This window comes from Myotis yumanensis, unplaced genomic scaffold (assembly GCF_028538775.1).
Source record: "Myotis yumanensis isolate MYYU_CA2020_CCGP unplaced genomic scaffold, mMyoYum1.0.hap1 SCAF_4, whole genome shotgun sequence".
In the NCBI taxonomy this organism is placed as follows: domain Eukaryota; kingdom Metazoa; phylum Chordata; class Mammalia; order Chiroptera; family Vespertilionidae; genus Myotis; species Myotis yumanensis.
The window spans coordinates 14,750,868-14,767,069 of record NW_027223755.1 but is presented as its reverse complement, the minus strand read 5'-3'; the positions used below and the strand labels follow the sequence as shown (position 1 = coordinate 14,767,069).

The 16,202-nt window shown below is 38.9% G+C and overlaps 1 protein-coding gene across 1 annotated transcript in view; it reads left to right on the top strand.

The window, feature by feature from the left end:
• DNAH5 (dynein axonemal heavy chain 5) overlaps positions 1–16,202 on the top strand; it is a 183,356-nt gene that overhangs the window by 142,778 nt on the left and 24,376 nt on the right. The window contains exons 63-70 of the mRNA XM_070411907.1: positions 2–318; positions 1,400–1,555; positions 2,441–2,623; positions 9,829–10,072; positions 11,048–11,162; positions 11,652–11,842; positions 13,905–14,026; positions 15,778–15,927. Coding sequence (XP_070268008.1) covers positions 2–318; positions 1,400–1,555; positions 2,441–2,623; positions 9,829–10,072; positions 11,048–11,162; positions 11,652–11,842; positions 13,905–14,026; positions 15,778–15,927 — 1,478 coding nt within the window. The remainder of the gene's footprint in view (position 1; positions 319–1,399; positions 1,556–2,440; positions 2,624–9,828; positions 10,073–11,047; positions 11,163–11,651; positions 11,843–13,904; positions 14,027–15,777; positions 15,928–16,202) is intronic.

Genomic DNA, 16,202 nt, shown 5'->3' with positions numbered 1-16,202 from the left:
GGGGATGTATTGTTGGCCACGGCTTTTCTGTCTTATTCTGGTCCATTTAACCAAGAATTCCGCAATCTGATGTTAAATGACTGGCAGAAGGAAATGAAAGCCCGGGAGATTCCATTTGCTGACAATCTGAATCTCAACGAGATGTTGATTGATGCTCCTACGATTAGTGAATGGAACCTCCAAGGCCTACCAAATGACGATTTATCCATTCAGAACGGAATTATTGTCACAAAGGCATCTCGCTATCCTTTGTTAATTGATCCACAGACTCAAGGCAAGATCTGGATTAAAAATAAAGAAAGCCAAAATGAACTCCAGGTAAGTTGTGTTTGGGTATATTTATGTTACTAGTCAAGTTTTATTGCCCCAGAACAACAAGTATCCAAGAATAATAAAATATTTGTTATTTAGAAATAATTGTATATCTATATCTATCTATCATCTTTATCTTATTTACAGAGCTGTTTTTTGTTTAAACTTATTGGTTTATTTTATTAACTTATAATTACTGCCATATAGTATTATATTAGTTTCAGGTATTCAACATAATGATCCAACATTTATGTACCTTACAAAGTGATATAGAATATTAGATATTAATATTTAGATATTGATATTTAGAAATAATTTCTAAAAATTGCATTATTTGCCTTTGTATTGATTGCTACTAATGCCACCTTCCAAAGGTCTCAGACTCTCTTCTGTTAGTGTCTAAGGCTCTCTTTGATAAACAGAGCAGGCTGGAGTTGTGTCACACCAAATGACAGCACTTTATAAGGACCCTTCATAATTATTCTATGACTAGAGGCCTGGTGCATGAAAATTCATGCACTCGGGTCAGGGTGGGCCCCTCAACCCGGCCTGCACCTCTCGCAGTCTGGGACCCCTTGGGGGATGTCCACCTGCCATCTTAGGCCCGCTCCCTGGACATCCTTTGCGCTGCCGAAGAGGCTTGTGGCCAAGTGGAGCTCCCCCTGTGAGAGTGCACTGACCACCAGGGAGCAGCTCCTGTGTTGAGCATATGCCCCCTGGTGGTCAGTGCACATCATAGCAACCAATTGTTCCTGGTCTTTCTGCCCTTAGGGTCAATTTGCATATTACCCTTTTATTATATAGGATTATTTATCACAAAAGTGATGGTGAGGGAAAGGCAGTGTTGCCACCCAGAGATGTTTTGTGCTTCCCAGTAAATGGGAGTGATGGTCTGCTGAGCAAAAGAATGGACAGGGTTTAAGCTTTCTGTATCCCTTCACACCAACTGTGGTTTCAAGTAATGATCCCTGACTTCCCTGTACCTGCCTCCGGTGACAGAATGCTTAGGCTCAGCTTCCTGTGAGTTATCTCTGTGCATGGCAGTGTGATATCTCTCTCAAGAGCCACATTTTGATCTGGTTTCTAGATCACATCTCTAAATCACAAGTACTTCAGGAACCACCTGGAGGACAGTCTTTCTCTTGGAAGGCCCTTGCTGATCGAAGATGTTGGGGAGGAACTAGATCCAGCCCTGGAAAATGTGTTGGAGAGAAACTTCATTAAGACTGGATCTACCTTTAAGGTAGGTTAAGCCTTTTGATAAACTGTGCAGAACAGTTAACATGAGGCCAGGTAAATGTGACACAGATGAAATTTTCTCAATAGGCAGTAACTCAAATTCAAGTCTGGGGCAAGAGGCATTTGCTTTGTTTTCCCACACTTCCTGAGCTGGGATTAAAGTATTCAGGAGTAGTCGTTTTAGGATTATCTACTTGACGTGTGTAAAAACGTCTGATTCCATTTTGATGTTTGACTGTGGACAGTTTTCAAGCTCTGTCATGCCTCTTTCCCTTTCTGTCCCAAATCTGGGTGAGCTGTTAAGAAAATCTGGGTACTCTCTCTCTCCTTTGGCACTGGTGGAAAGTTAACATCATGAAACTCCCTGTCCATGCCCATGTTTTGAACCCTCATTCGAGCCCCATACCTTCACCACCACAAAATCCCAAAACAGCTTCCCCCCTGACCCTCTCAAGAGAATTTTTGGACCTGCTTGGGGGCCTAACCTAATCTCCCAGAAAATGCCATTATGTGAGTAGTAAAGAAATCTTTTTCTATCCTTTTAGTGCATATTTGACATCATCAGTCTAGTCTTCTGAGCCAAATTTTGGGTGGGGAATCCATCTCACAACAGTTTTGGTAATAAATTCTGTATTTATTGCATGATATATATTGAACTTCCTCTCTCCTTCCTTCCCTCCTTCCTTCCTGCCTTCCTTCCTTCCTTCCTTCCTTCCTTCCTTCCTTCCTTGTGGCTTGAAGTCATGTGAATGCCTGAGTATCATTTCATTTTTAGTACAAATTATTTCTAGGTATGTAATTGCATACAGCAACACTTGATCCTATATAGAAAGACACAGTAAGATGCATCTTTGTTTTATTACTTTTAACTTTCTTTTTTATAAAAAAGGTGAAAGTCAGTGACAAGGAAGTAGATGTGATGTATGGCTTCAGACTCTACATTACCACCAAACTGCCCAACCCAGCCTACACCCCTGAAATAAGTGCTCGAACCTCCATCATTGACTTCACTGTCACCATGAAGGGTCTGGAAGACCAGTTACTGGGTAGAGTCATTCTCACAGAGAAGCAGGTGAGTGAAGTATGGCCATGCCCTCTTCTGTATTATATTGTGATTATTTCATTAATGAAAGCAATGTGATAAAAGTTGTAATAGAATTGAGTTCCTGTTTTATTCTGAAGTTTTTTCATTACTAATTCCCAAGTGTCTCAGATAACTGCTAACCAATATCTACTTAACATATTTCATCTGCATCTCATAAATCACATACCTATCATCACTTGATTTCATAAAGACAAATGGTGTAACTATGAGAATATCAGTCTTATTTTCAGCCTCATTATCCTGGTTTTTTAATTTATTTTCCTGAAGAGTTTGTCCTATTGTGAGTTCTATGGACTTTTAGCTTTCTAGTACATGTCTAGGTTTTTCTTTCATTCAATTCATTTGTTATACTTTTGGAACATAAAATTAAAATGCTTCACTCAGGTAACACCGAACATTGTTAGTTCATATTTGTTATTTAAGAACATTCTGTGTATGCTGTGAGGAGATAGAGTTTCATTGAGCACTTTCTGGAAGCTACTGGCTCAATTATGCTCTATAAGGATAACTCTAGATCTGTTTCTTTCTTTCTTTTTTTACTTCTATTTTATGGGGAAACTAATGCTCAATGAATAATGGCCAATAATTTAGAATCTTCCCTGTTTTGAACCAGCATTTTCTCTAGGGAACGAGTGAGTCTTAGGCAGAGACATCTAGAGGATTTTAGAGGATTTTAATAAGACTGCTTTGGTGAAACTGGATGGACTCTGAAAGGTGCTATTGATTTTCTTCTGGATTCTTAGTTTACTTTATGGTACCTGCTACACTGGCCTACAGATTTATTTCGGTTAAATTGGCAGAATTTTTGGTGTCTTCCCTTCCCATTACTTTTACCTTTTTTGTATATTGTATCATGCTTGAGCCTTTCCACAAATAAAATATCAGGAAATAAAAAATGGCAGGAACGGATGCTAGAATGCCTGCCACAGACTAGCTATCAAGAGATAACACCTTCAGAATATGTACTTGTTCATTTTTGGCGTCTCAGCGGAGGTGGTTGAGGAAGCTCAGAGCTGCTGTGTCATGATGGCAGGAAGGACTGGGCATCTTGATCCACGGGATGTAACGTCTTCAGGGCAGGACCCAGTGCGGTATTTGAAGCTCTGCCTCACCAGTGGCCCTGGCCTCAGGGAGATAAGGGACTCTGATGGCAGTTTGAATAATGTCCTTGTCCTTGGTTTTCTTTGTATTCAGCTCAGATGAATAGAGTCTCCTTAGAAAATTATTTAGTCTGACAGTTTGTGGTTGCAACAAAACAGAACAGCCCAGCGCTGAGCCGTGATTGTGGCTGCAGAGGTTTGAGATGAAGCGAGGAGCACTTTAAGCTCCTTTGAAAACAAGACTTCAAACAGCTTTGAAAAGGCAATAAGGATCTCTGGCCGGCTTTTTTCATACTTCCTGGGAAAGTTGAATGTCATCTCATTATCAGAATCCATTCCAGTCTCACAGTAAACAACTCTTAACAAAGAGTGTGGTCAGAGTAACATGACACGACACTCGTTCCTTAGGATAGTAGAGGGTCTCTTACCCTGAACCACATTATAATACAACATGTAACCTGAATTTTCTTTTCTCTAAAGCAAAGTCTCCCTCCTGCTGGACTTAATTTGGGAGGATTTTAAGTGGCATACATTGCACAAACAGCTTATTATTTTGCAGCTTCTGTTCTTCCCACCGTATCCCCGGATCTGCTCTGATTACTGTCTCTCCGGCCTGGGTGGTGGCACGTGGCTCTGAGGTGGCCTCTGGTGCTTTCCGGGCATTGCCTATATTGGTTCTCAACCTTCTGGCCCTTTAAATACAGTTCCTCATGTTGTGACCCAACCATAAAATTATTTTCGTTGCTACTTCATGACTGTAATATTACTACTGTTATGAATTGTAATGTAAATATCTGATATGCAGGGTGGTCTTAGGCGACCCCTGTGAAAGGGTCGTTCAACCGCCAAAGGGGTAGCGACCCACAGGTTGAGAACCACTGGTCTATAATCTAATGACTCAGTAGAGAAGAGCCCATGTCTGTGTCATATGAACACAGATATAAAAAGTTTTCTTAGGTTTGAATTGTTCCTTTGACTTCATTGATGATGTAGTCTCTCTATGATCACTTTTTGGGTGATTTTCAATATGAATGTAAAATGTCAGTATAAAATGTTGTAGAGCCAAGGGGGGGGGGGGGGTGTTGGAAGCTAGGAAGATCCCACCGATGGGAAGTTGATGTTGGAAAGCATCTAAGAAAATCCCTTAAATGTGGGGCTGAAACAAATGGTGAGCGTCTTCAGTCAGCATGAGTTGTGTATTCACTGGCCTGTAGGTTCTTCGTGTGGAAGGTGGCTTGGAGCTGTAGCTTATGCTTCAAGGGAAAGACCACTATTCTCTGATTCCATAATTTACCAGCTTCCTAGTGTCCCGGGAACATGGGTAGTGAGGATCCCTCTCACACGGGATCTGGTCTCAGGAGTGCTCAGCTGTACAGCCGGCTGGACCCACAGTTTTGTTAGCCTCAGAAACCAAAGGAACCCCAGAGCCTATGAATGCAAGGACGGCAGACTTTTGAACTCACTTTATACTTTTCTGTGTGCTCAAGGCAGTCATTTTAAATGTGTGAGCTGTTCAAGTTCACACCAAGGCCATATTCAATTGTTGACCTGATTGATGTACCTGTGAGTAGATTCAGACAGCCTCTGTTGTCACCAGAAGGTGATGGATCGGGACCATTTTAAGCAGGCAGTAACCCAGTGGCCCTCCAGCAGCTTTCCTTTAAAGAAAACCCAGTCTCCTAGGCTCACTCTGACCTTGGTCCCAGAGAACAAGTCGGAAACTCAAAGAGACCTCTGCAGTATTAGGAGAAAAATACTAATATCAATGAACAACTTCTACTGTCACGCCATGCAAAGCCTCAGGGGTAATCGTTGTTTAGAATTCCGGATGAGCAGACAGGCGGATGATTGATTTCCTTTGGAGGTAGAGGAGCTTGAACCTGGTGGAGCTGATATGGGAAGTAATTTAATAAAGACACTAAACAGACAGTGTTATTGCCAGCTCCCTGGTGGGAGAGAAAAAATAAATCTGTTTCCGAGTTCTGTTGTTTAATCTTTCTGTTTTAATTAGCAATGTAAAGTGCAGAAGAGAAGGAATCTTAGGGAATGAAAGCCTGGGTGATACCTTAGAAATGAGAACTCTGAAAGGCTGTCATCTCTTTTCTGTTACTGATTTCAAACCTTTGGTTACAGGTGCCATTTATGTACACAAAGGATTTTAGTTTTCATTTGCATCTTTGTTGAGGCCCTTACTTTTTGATCATTTAATTAATAAATAGTACATTTCCTGAACTTATACTGAATAACTGCTGTGTTTTCTTATTCACTTTGGGGATAGTTTTCACAGTTTATATAAAATTTTACATTGTAGCCTTAGGATATAGAATACAGAGCACAAATGTTTACTAGTGTGTGTGTGTGTGTGTGTGTGTGTGTGTAAGAGATAAACCCTTTGTGGGAAAAATGCTTACAGACAAAATTATTTTGATTAATTTTCCTCCTTCATGTTAATTTGAAAAAGAACTATCTTTTTATATAGTCAACATAAATAAATTTAAATCAGTCATACAAATTAAAATATGCCTAAAACCTTATCCCAAAGTAGGTTTTCTATTTTTAAGTCTTGAGTGAAAAGCAAGCAGCAATTGTTCTATTTTCTTTCAAAGATAACTTTCTTTTCCTCACAACTATGGTCTGTTCTAGTGTTGGGCCACTTTTGTACCATGTACTACATACTTTGCTTTTGTAATCCCAAATACTACTTTAAATTATACTGTTTTCTTTGGAGTATATTATTCATTGGTTTGAAGCTTTGGGGGAAATGTAGTGCTTAGCTTTATTTCAAGCCTTTGGCAATATAAATGTGTTACTGTATTGACAAATTTATTTTAAAGCATTAACAATAGTATTAAGTTGACCACACCATCTCAATCATAGTCAAGCTTTTACTTACTACTTTTTAAATCAGGAATTAAATAATTTGCCACTCATTGAATGCATTACTAATAACTGTGTTTATTTTATTAATAATGGTTTTTAAAGCAACCTAGAGACATAATTTTTTTTCTTTATTGATTAAGGTATTACATATGTGTCCTTATCCGCCCCCCCCCCCCCCCCCCCCCCCGTTGTCTGTGTCCATTGGTTAGGCTTATATGCATGTATACAAGTCCTTTGGTTGACCTCTCCCCCTTACCCCCACCCTCTCCTACCTTCCCTCTGAGAATTGATGGTCTAATCGATGCATCTCTAGATCTGTTTTTGTTCATCAGTTTATGTTGTTCATTATATTCCATAAATGAGTGAGATCATGAGATATTTATCTTTCTCTGACTGGCTTAATTCGCTTAGCATAATGCCCTCCAGTTCCATCCATGCTGTTGCAAATGGTAAGAATTCCTTTTTTACTGAAGCATAGTATTCCATTGTGTAGATGTACCACAGTTTTTTAATCCACTCATCTGATGATGGGCACTTAGGCTGTTTCCAAATTTTAGCTATGGTGAATTGTGCCGCTATGAACATAAGGGTGCATATATCTTTTCTGATTGGTGTTTCTAGTTTCTTGCAATATATTCCTAGAAGTGGGATCACTGAGTCAAATGGGAGTTCCATTTTTAGTTTTTTGAGGAAACTCCATACTGTTCTCCACAGTGGCTGCACAAGTGTGCACTCCAACCAGCAGTGCACGAGGGTTCCTTTTTCTCCACATCCTCTCCAGCACTTGTCGTTTGTTGATTTGTTGATGATAGCCATTCTGACAGGTGTGAGACGGTACCGCATTGTCGTTTTGATTTGCATCTCTCGGATGATTAGTGACTTTGAGCATGTTTTCATATGTCTCTTGGCCTTCCTTATATCTTCTGTCAAAAAGTATCTATTTAGGTCTGGAGGCATAATTTTGGTTTCAATCCCATAGTTCAGAAGTGGAAACAGGGTTGGAAATGTAGGTAGTGACAGGTTGTGTGAAGCATGTTGAGAATTTTGGCCTTTTCCCAAAAGCTAAGGGAGATCTTCTGAATGACTTAGGAGCAGAAAAGGGAGACCAAGTGTGGTCAGAGTAGTCCACCATGGAATACGTAATAGTTACTGCCCCAGTTAGGGCAGGGGCTATGTAATTGGGGGAAAAATAGACAGAAGAAAAACTTGCTCAGGAAAAGACTCAGTAAGACTTGGGGTGGTTTTTGGTTTTGACAGTCCCTGCAGACAGGGAAGCACATATCCTGAGTGTGAGCGCAAGAGTAGAAAGTTCTCCTTTTTAACATCCCCTTTCATCTACATCATTATGCTTTTATGATGGTATATGAAATCTAAAGTATGATTTTTTGGGCCAACTTATGATTTCATTTTTCAAACTACTCATTTCTAAATACACATTATAATCTTTCTGAAAAATCCATGAGGGAAATGAATCAAGGGAGGCGATAGAAGGGACCATACACATTCTGAGCAGCTATCCATCCAGTTGATGTTTTAGCTGCTTTAATAGCGATATCCTCACAATCACTCTTGGAGCTGTTTTTATGTCCATTTTGCAGATGAAGAACCTGAGGCTACTTGTAGAGTTGTGTAACATTGCCAAGTCATGTAGTTAATAAGTCCTGGGAGTTTGGATTCAAACATGTCTTTCTGATGTCAAAACCATCACTCCTCCCACTGCTCTATTCCTTCTCTTACCTGTCTTCAGGTGAGGACTTTTATAAAGCTCACCTTGAGGAACTCAGAAATGATAGTGTTAGGTATGAAATTTTGGATTATGGCAATAAAAGTAATTGAAGTTTTTCCCTTTAGTTTTATTATCATTGTATTTCTTAGTGTAAACATGGTGTGAATGTTTTTTTTATTATAACTGCATTTGGAAAGAAATTTTATGGTGATCTTTAAATGTCACTTGTTTGTACTAATTTCTACATTACCTCAAATTTGAGATTCTCATCTAGTGAATAAATAAATTAAAATAACTACTCAGGAAGCTTCCAAATATAAGTAACAGATAGAAACAAAGATAATAAGAGCAGGTTTTGCTTGAGTTGCTACATCTCAAAGAATTAAGAATTGATGTAAGTGCAAAGCTTTTGTTTTGCTTAAAGGAGTTTTCCTTTTCTAGAATATTACCAGACCTGACATGTTGTGCTAAGACCATGAGTTGGGAGCCTGGTAGGAGCCTACCCACCAAAACTGTTCAATCAGTGGGGGTTAACTGGCTAGAACAGAAAGCAGAGGCCAGTGATCTTTCTCTTTGCCTTAATGCAATTGTGTTACCACAATCTTGATTTTAACTTCATGGTTTTTTTTTTTTGGTTATATAGAATTTTATGTCTGTATTTCTGATACCAAGACATGACTAGATTTTTAAATCCTGTTTACTCATTGTCCTTCCCATTTTTTGATTCTTTTATTAGCTTCAAAGTTAGAGCCTCTCACATAATGATACTTTCACATACAATTTGATTTGGTGCCAGAAGCGTTCTGTTATCGCCCAGCCTATGAGCTTCCTGCTTCCGCTGGTGTGCTCAATGTCATGGCCATTTCCTCCTTCCCCAACCCTCACCAACCCCACCTTTCCTTTCCTCTCTTCCACTGCTCTCCCTCTCTAACTACCAGGAGGAAGAAATAGCCAATAGGGACAATAATCCTCTGAAGCCTTCTCTCCCAAGCTGCCAATAAAAGACCTATAGGGAAGACACTTCTTCACTTCACTTGGAGAAAACAGCACCTTTACAAGCAAAGAAGATTTTTCCATTTAAATGCAACTGCAGAAGTAAATGTATTTAATCTGAGACATATATACATTTGTCCTCAAATACATTTCAATATATTTTCAAATATATGTCATCTTCAAAACAAGCTTAAGTGTAATCACAAAAGTCACTTAAAATGATTCAACTTTAGAAAAGAAATAGTTGGTAAAGGGGATTTGGTAATACTTTTAGCAAATTTCACATTGTTTGCTACCAATTCTTTCCTCTATTAATCCTCCTTCTCTTACTTGGATGTTTTTATTTTTTTTTCAACCAAATATAGTAACTATACTACAGGAGCTTGAGGACAGCCCTGTATGTTAACTTTTTAAGGAATGACCAAACAATAGTTATTAATTAAGGAAGAAAATATATTTATGCAAATTAACAGGAATTGGAGAAAGAAAGAACTCATCTTATGGAAGATGTGACCGCAAACAAAAGAAGAATGAAGGAGCTAGAAGATAATTTGCTTTACCGGCTGACGAGTACCCAGGGGTCCCTGGTGGAAGATGAGGGTCTCATTATTGTGCTGAGTAACACAAAAAAGACCGCCGAAGAGGTGACACAGAAGCTGGAAATTTCAGCTGATACAGAAATTCAAATTAACTCAGCCCGGGAGGAGTACAGACCTGGTGAGTTTGGTAATGAACTAATGTCACAGGAAAATGAAGTGGGAAATAAATGAGAATTAGAAAAATTGACATTAGGCCAATGGTCTTGCAAAGTGGGGTGGCCATTTATGTTTTGTGGCATTTCTATTAAGTAAAATTGAGATGACAATATTTTATAGTGATGTTAATTTTCTAGTTCATGTTAGTTGGCAAATCTTTTAAAGTTCCTGTGAACTTATTTTTAAACTAGAACTAAAAGGAAGACTTTTAAAAGACCAGCTGGCTACAAATTAGTAAAATCTGAGGAATTAATGCATGAATTTTGGGCTGTTCATTAGTTGTTTATTATTTAACAACAAATAGCTAGTGTTTTGTTTGTAGTCTTTGTATTTGGAAGGTAGTTCTTTGGTATAATGGGAGCTCTTCAGTCTTATCCACCAATTTGATAATTGGTGTTGTTCATTGGTTACTAGAGGATCGTGCTAAAAGAATTCAATCTCCTTTAATAAGTTATCATTCCTCTTGGGAAAATAATGGAAACCATATCTTCTACCAATGAAGAGTCAGGTGCATCCTCTTTGCGATGCCTTGTTTTGCCAGCTTTAGGCCAAGATTAGGCACAGCTTCTTCATGGCACTTAAGAATGAGGTCCTTCCACTGCCTACACAACTTACTAGGTGTTAAAACCTTTGATGTCCTTTCAGTTGTCTTTCCTACCTATAAAGAAACAGTAAAGTGTACTTGTAAGGGATCTAGACATTCTAAAATGGAAAGTGCCATTTGACCAACACAAATAGTGGACTACTTAAACAGAGCCTGTAAGTAAGAATTAGATACAGAGGATGAGCAGCACTCTAGACTCCCACTGCTGATACATAATTATCGGTAAGACATAAAAATAAAACTTGTTGTTTTCATGTAGAGTTGAGGCCGATCGGTCCCTGGGTCATTTACTTTCCAGCCTGATAGTACATGCAGCCTTACTTTGTCTTTCAGTGGCTACTCGGGGCAGCATCCTCTACTTCCTCATCACCGAGATGCGCTTGGTTAATGAGATGTATCAGACTTCGCTCCGCCAGTTTCTGGGCTTATTTGACCTTTCCTTAGCCAGGTGTGTGTGTGCTTGGGAAGGCAACCTGAATTCTCTATCTGTGGTCTAGATGATGACTTTACATTTATAATTTTCTTTAGCTTTGCTGAGTCTTATTCTCTTTTAAATCTAAGATTAGTGCAATAGCTACTGTGTTAACAAATCATTCTCATGTATCATTTGATGCTCATTGAAAGCTCCACCAAGTATTCATCCATTGATTGATTCCTGTGGTTTCATGTGTTTCTGTTAAACAAGAAAATCCCCAAGACATTGTTGTGAGTGATAATGCCTGTTGGATAAAATTGATTTAGAAGACGTTATGGAGTCTGTTACGTTATTTCACAATGAGAAAATGCTTGTTATTTTAGATTTGGAGGTCTTACCCTTGTTGTGTACAAAATAAGAATTGGCCCTCCAAAGTTACTTATTCTACATTCAAGACGTTGCTTTTATGTACAATTGAAAAGGGCAAGGGGATGAGTCTGATTACAATGTTCTCCACTCCAGGTCTGTCAAGAGCCCAATTACAAGCAAAAGAATTGCTAATATCATAGAACACATGACCTATGAGGTCTATAAGTATGCTGCCCGGGGCTTGTACGAGGAGCACAAATTCCTGTTCACCTTGTTGCTTACACTGAAGATTGACATCCAGAGGAACTGGGTCAAGCATGAGGAGTTTCTCACCCTTATTAAAGGTCAATATCACCTCTGAAGCATTGTACACAGCTGCAGGGATAGGAATGATTGTGAAGGTCCTGTACAGTAATTTCTTCTGGTTATATAATAGTTTCTTTGCATTTCATTGAAGATTGCATTTATGTGAGATATTTGTTCATTTATTGTATGAATATCTGTTTAGAACCTACTGTGTGCTGGGGCACAGAATAAGCGCTTGGAACACATCAGTGAACAAAAAGAAGACTCTTGCTTTTGTAGAGTTTATATATTTTTTGGGTGGGTGATACATCAAAAAAATCATGAAATAGTAAGTACATTATGCAGTATGTGAAGAGCTGGTAAGCACGTGGAAAAAACAGAGCTGGATAAAGGGTGTGTGAGGTAGGGGATGTTTAAAATTTAAATGGGATACATGGGATCTTTAATGGGGTAGACCTCCCTGAGAGATGGATAGGTAAGCAAAGGCCTGAAGGAGCATAGCACTGGTTCTGGGGGACATTTAGAGGAAGTGTTGAAGGAAGAGGAGCCAGTATCAAGGGCTCCATTGAAAGCAAGGAATATGATGGAGGGAAAACAAAGCAAGCCAGGTGGCTGGAGTGGGTGGGTGAGGCACCTGTGCAGCTCAGCCTGTGGACACTTATTCTGTATCTGCTGAAGCATTGCTCACAGACAGGTCCCCTATACCCGTGGTCGGCAAACAGGCTCGCGAGTCACTTGCGGCTCTTTGGCCCCTTGAGTGTGGCTCTTCCTAAGCCTTAGGAGTACCCTAATGAAGTTAATAACAATGTACCTACCTATATAGTTTAAGTTTAAAAAATTTGGCTCTCAAAAGAAATTTCAATCGTACTGTTGATATTTGGTTCTGTTGACTAATGAGTTTGCCGACCACTGCCCTATACTGTACACTGGAACAAGACAGCCCAGTGGAAGGTGGGGAAACATAAATTCACTATCACATTCTTGAATGTCAGGACAACAAGTATTTATTTTATTTTTAAAAAAAATATTTTTATTGATTTCAGAGAGGAAGAGAGAGATAGAAACCTCAATGATGAGGATCACTGATTGGCTGCCTCCTGCACTATTGGGAATTAAGCCTGCAACCTGGGCATGTGCCCTGACTGGGGATTGAACTATGACCTCCTGGTTCATGGGTTGACGCTCAACCACTGAGCCACACAGGCTGGGCAAGACAGCAAATATTTAAAGTGCCTGTAAAATGATAGTAGGGGTCTAAATGGTTTTATCTACTATACTTTTCTAAACAAAGCCTTTAAAAATAAGACACCATTTTATCTGGGGGTTGGAGGGGATTTTCATGACTTTACCTGGAGAGTGGATTTGCAGAGAACCTTGAAGAGAACCCCAATGGGGATAGTAGGGAGGGGGTGTGTATATGCACATGCTGTGCCCTGGAGGGTGTGTAGTCATACTGATATATATATATACAAATGCATATTCATGTTCATATACATATGCATATCCTTCTTATAGTAGCAGCAAAGACTCATTCAGCTAGACCTGAGCTTACAAATGTATGTTTATGGATAATTCTCTCTCTCTCCCTCCAATTAGTTGTCTCTTGTACCCTTGCTCCTCAGGTTTCTTTATTTTCTAAGTTTCCTAAAGCTGGGAAAGTAGAAGGTGAGTGATCTCGAGAGACAACACCTTAGATAGACATGCATCATATATTACCGATTTCTGGCCTCACTACTCTGGTCCTCTAGCTTACTGAGCTTTCCTAGGGGAAAGTAGTTCCTGATATCCTAAATTCAGGCATGCATTTCCTTGTAGAAATGGCTTTGAGCTTAGCATCCTCGGCCAGGTGGAGCTAGGATAGAATCCAGCATGGGCCTGGCTCCAAAGTTTTATTACTGATTCTTAAATGTGTTTTTGTGAAATCACCTATTCTTTCATAACATTTTAAATCTTGTTCATCACCATGACTTATATTTCTGAGCTTAAAAATGTCAATGTAGTAAAGTAATTGAAATTAACATAGTTTAAGCAGAAGTTTTTATAGATTGTCTTATAATAAGAAAGGGAAAGTATAATAGCTTTATATGTTTAATTTTAAAGGTGGTGCCTCATTGGACCTTAAAGCTTGTCCTCCTAAACCAGCTAAATGGATCCTGGACATGACCTGGTTGAATTTGGTGGAACTCAGCAAACTTAGACAGTTTTCAGATGTCCTTGATCAGGTAACCTGTGCTAATGATAATGTCGCAGTGAGCTGCTACAATATTCCTGGAAGAGAGGGGTTTCTTAATATTGACACTTGTAAAATGCATGACCTGTGTTTGACCTTCCTCAGTGCTCACTTACACTCTGATGAAGCACACTCCACCCATTGCAGACTGGTCTTGCCCTAACAAATTATTTGCTCAGGAAATCTAACTGATGCTGCCCTGTGCCATGTGTCAGTATCATCAACTGGAGATCCACAAGCAGAGAAATGGATAGATTCATTTAGGTGCAATAATTAGATATACCTAAGAGGTTGTGCCTTCTTTCTACAGGTTAAATATGAAAAAAATATGAACAATCTTCTTTATACTAAATATACTTTTTTGCCTCTTCTTCTGCCCCTCCTGTTACACTGTCTGAGCTAGGCATCTGGGTATGAATCTAATGCAGACACTGGGCTTCTTGTCTTTAGAAGTTATTGTCCTTTCATAATCAGCCAGTTGCTGATGAATTGTGTATATATTGGGATCATGGAAGTTGAGTATAGAGAATTGAATCAGGACAGGCCAGGAGATGGGTTTTTGAATATCAGATGACCAGAGAGAAATCACATTGACAGCAACGTGGCTTTATTCAACTACAAGTTGAAGACTTAAACACATTTTTTTTTTAACCAGAAAATTTCCAATGCTTGTTTTTTTTACTTTCCCAGTTTAAGTTAATCAGAAGCTTAAGTTCTGCTATATTCTTATGGCTTGGCTTACAACTGATGATTACCATGGAGTTAGGGTACAGAGCATTCTTTTGGGTAAAATAACTCATTCGGTAGTTTTAATGCACTCTAGCTTGTTCCCCCACAGGATGACTCCTAGTGACCTTACCTGGACCATTATCTGTCATTGAGGTTGTTATCTTCTGGAGATTATATCTTATACCTTGAATTTCTCTACATTATGTAGTCTTTCGTGATTGAAAGAGGTTATTATTTTTCATTCTTACATGATACTTTCTAAATACAAACCTGAAATGCTTTTTAAAAAATTAGACCACTAAGATATTCACTTGGGTATTTAATCAAAGGGGATATACTAGAGTACATAACATTATATTTATCTGTAATGTTGTTTGTTCTGTTTTTCAGATGCTTGCTTATGTAACGCTCCTCTCTCTTTGATTTTTTTAAGCTCCAAAGGATAATGGAGTGTGTTATTTTCCTTCTTATCAGTTGCCTAAAGGAAGCCAGTGCCTGATTATTTATTTGATATTGCGTGTTAGATTTCTAATTACTCTAATAGCATATTTGCCAAAAAATCGTCTTTTAATTATAAAACATGTATTAATACTGGTTTTTTGTTGTTTTTTGTCCCTGGAGTGGTCCTGGGAAGTGAGGAAACATAAGTGAATGAGACATGGTTCTTCATCATGAGAAGATTTCATGGAGCAAATCAGATTTCCTTAAAATAATGAGCTTCCATTGATTTCTTTACTACAAAAACACGAAAGAAATTAAACAACCCAGGGTTCTCTGTACTTCAGAAGCTATCTGTAGGCTGTTGTTACTACAGAGTGACATTAGAGCAAATCACACTTGATTACTAATGTTTAGACTTTTGGACACTAGAATATAAAATTAAAAAAAATTAATCAAGAGATATCATTCACACATGTCTGGAATGGCCAGAAAGTTCAATGGAACATATCTTTGACCTATCACTGAAAGCATTTTCTATGGTGTGCCACATTTCTTATCCCCTTGTATTTTTAGATATCAAGAAATGAGAAAATGTGGAAAATTTGGTTTGATAAGGAAAACCCTGAGGAGGAACCTCTTCCAAATGCCTATGATAAATCTCTTGACTGCTTTAGACGCCTTCTTCTTATTAGATCCTGGTGTCCTGACAGAACCATTGCCCAGGTAACCATTAACGTCCCTGTTAAAAAAATAAAAGAAGCCTGGCTGGCGTGGCTCAGTGGTTGAGCATCAACCTATGAACCAGGAGGTCACATTTTGATTCCCAGTCAGGGCACATGCCCCGGTTGCAGACTCCATCCCAAGTGGGGGGGAGGGGGTGTGTGCATGAGGCAGCCAGTCAATGATTCTCTCTCATCATTGATGTTTCTCTCTCTCTCAGTCTCCCTTCCTCTCTGAAAATCAATAAAAATATAAAAAATTAAAAGACTATTTTTAAG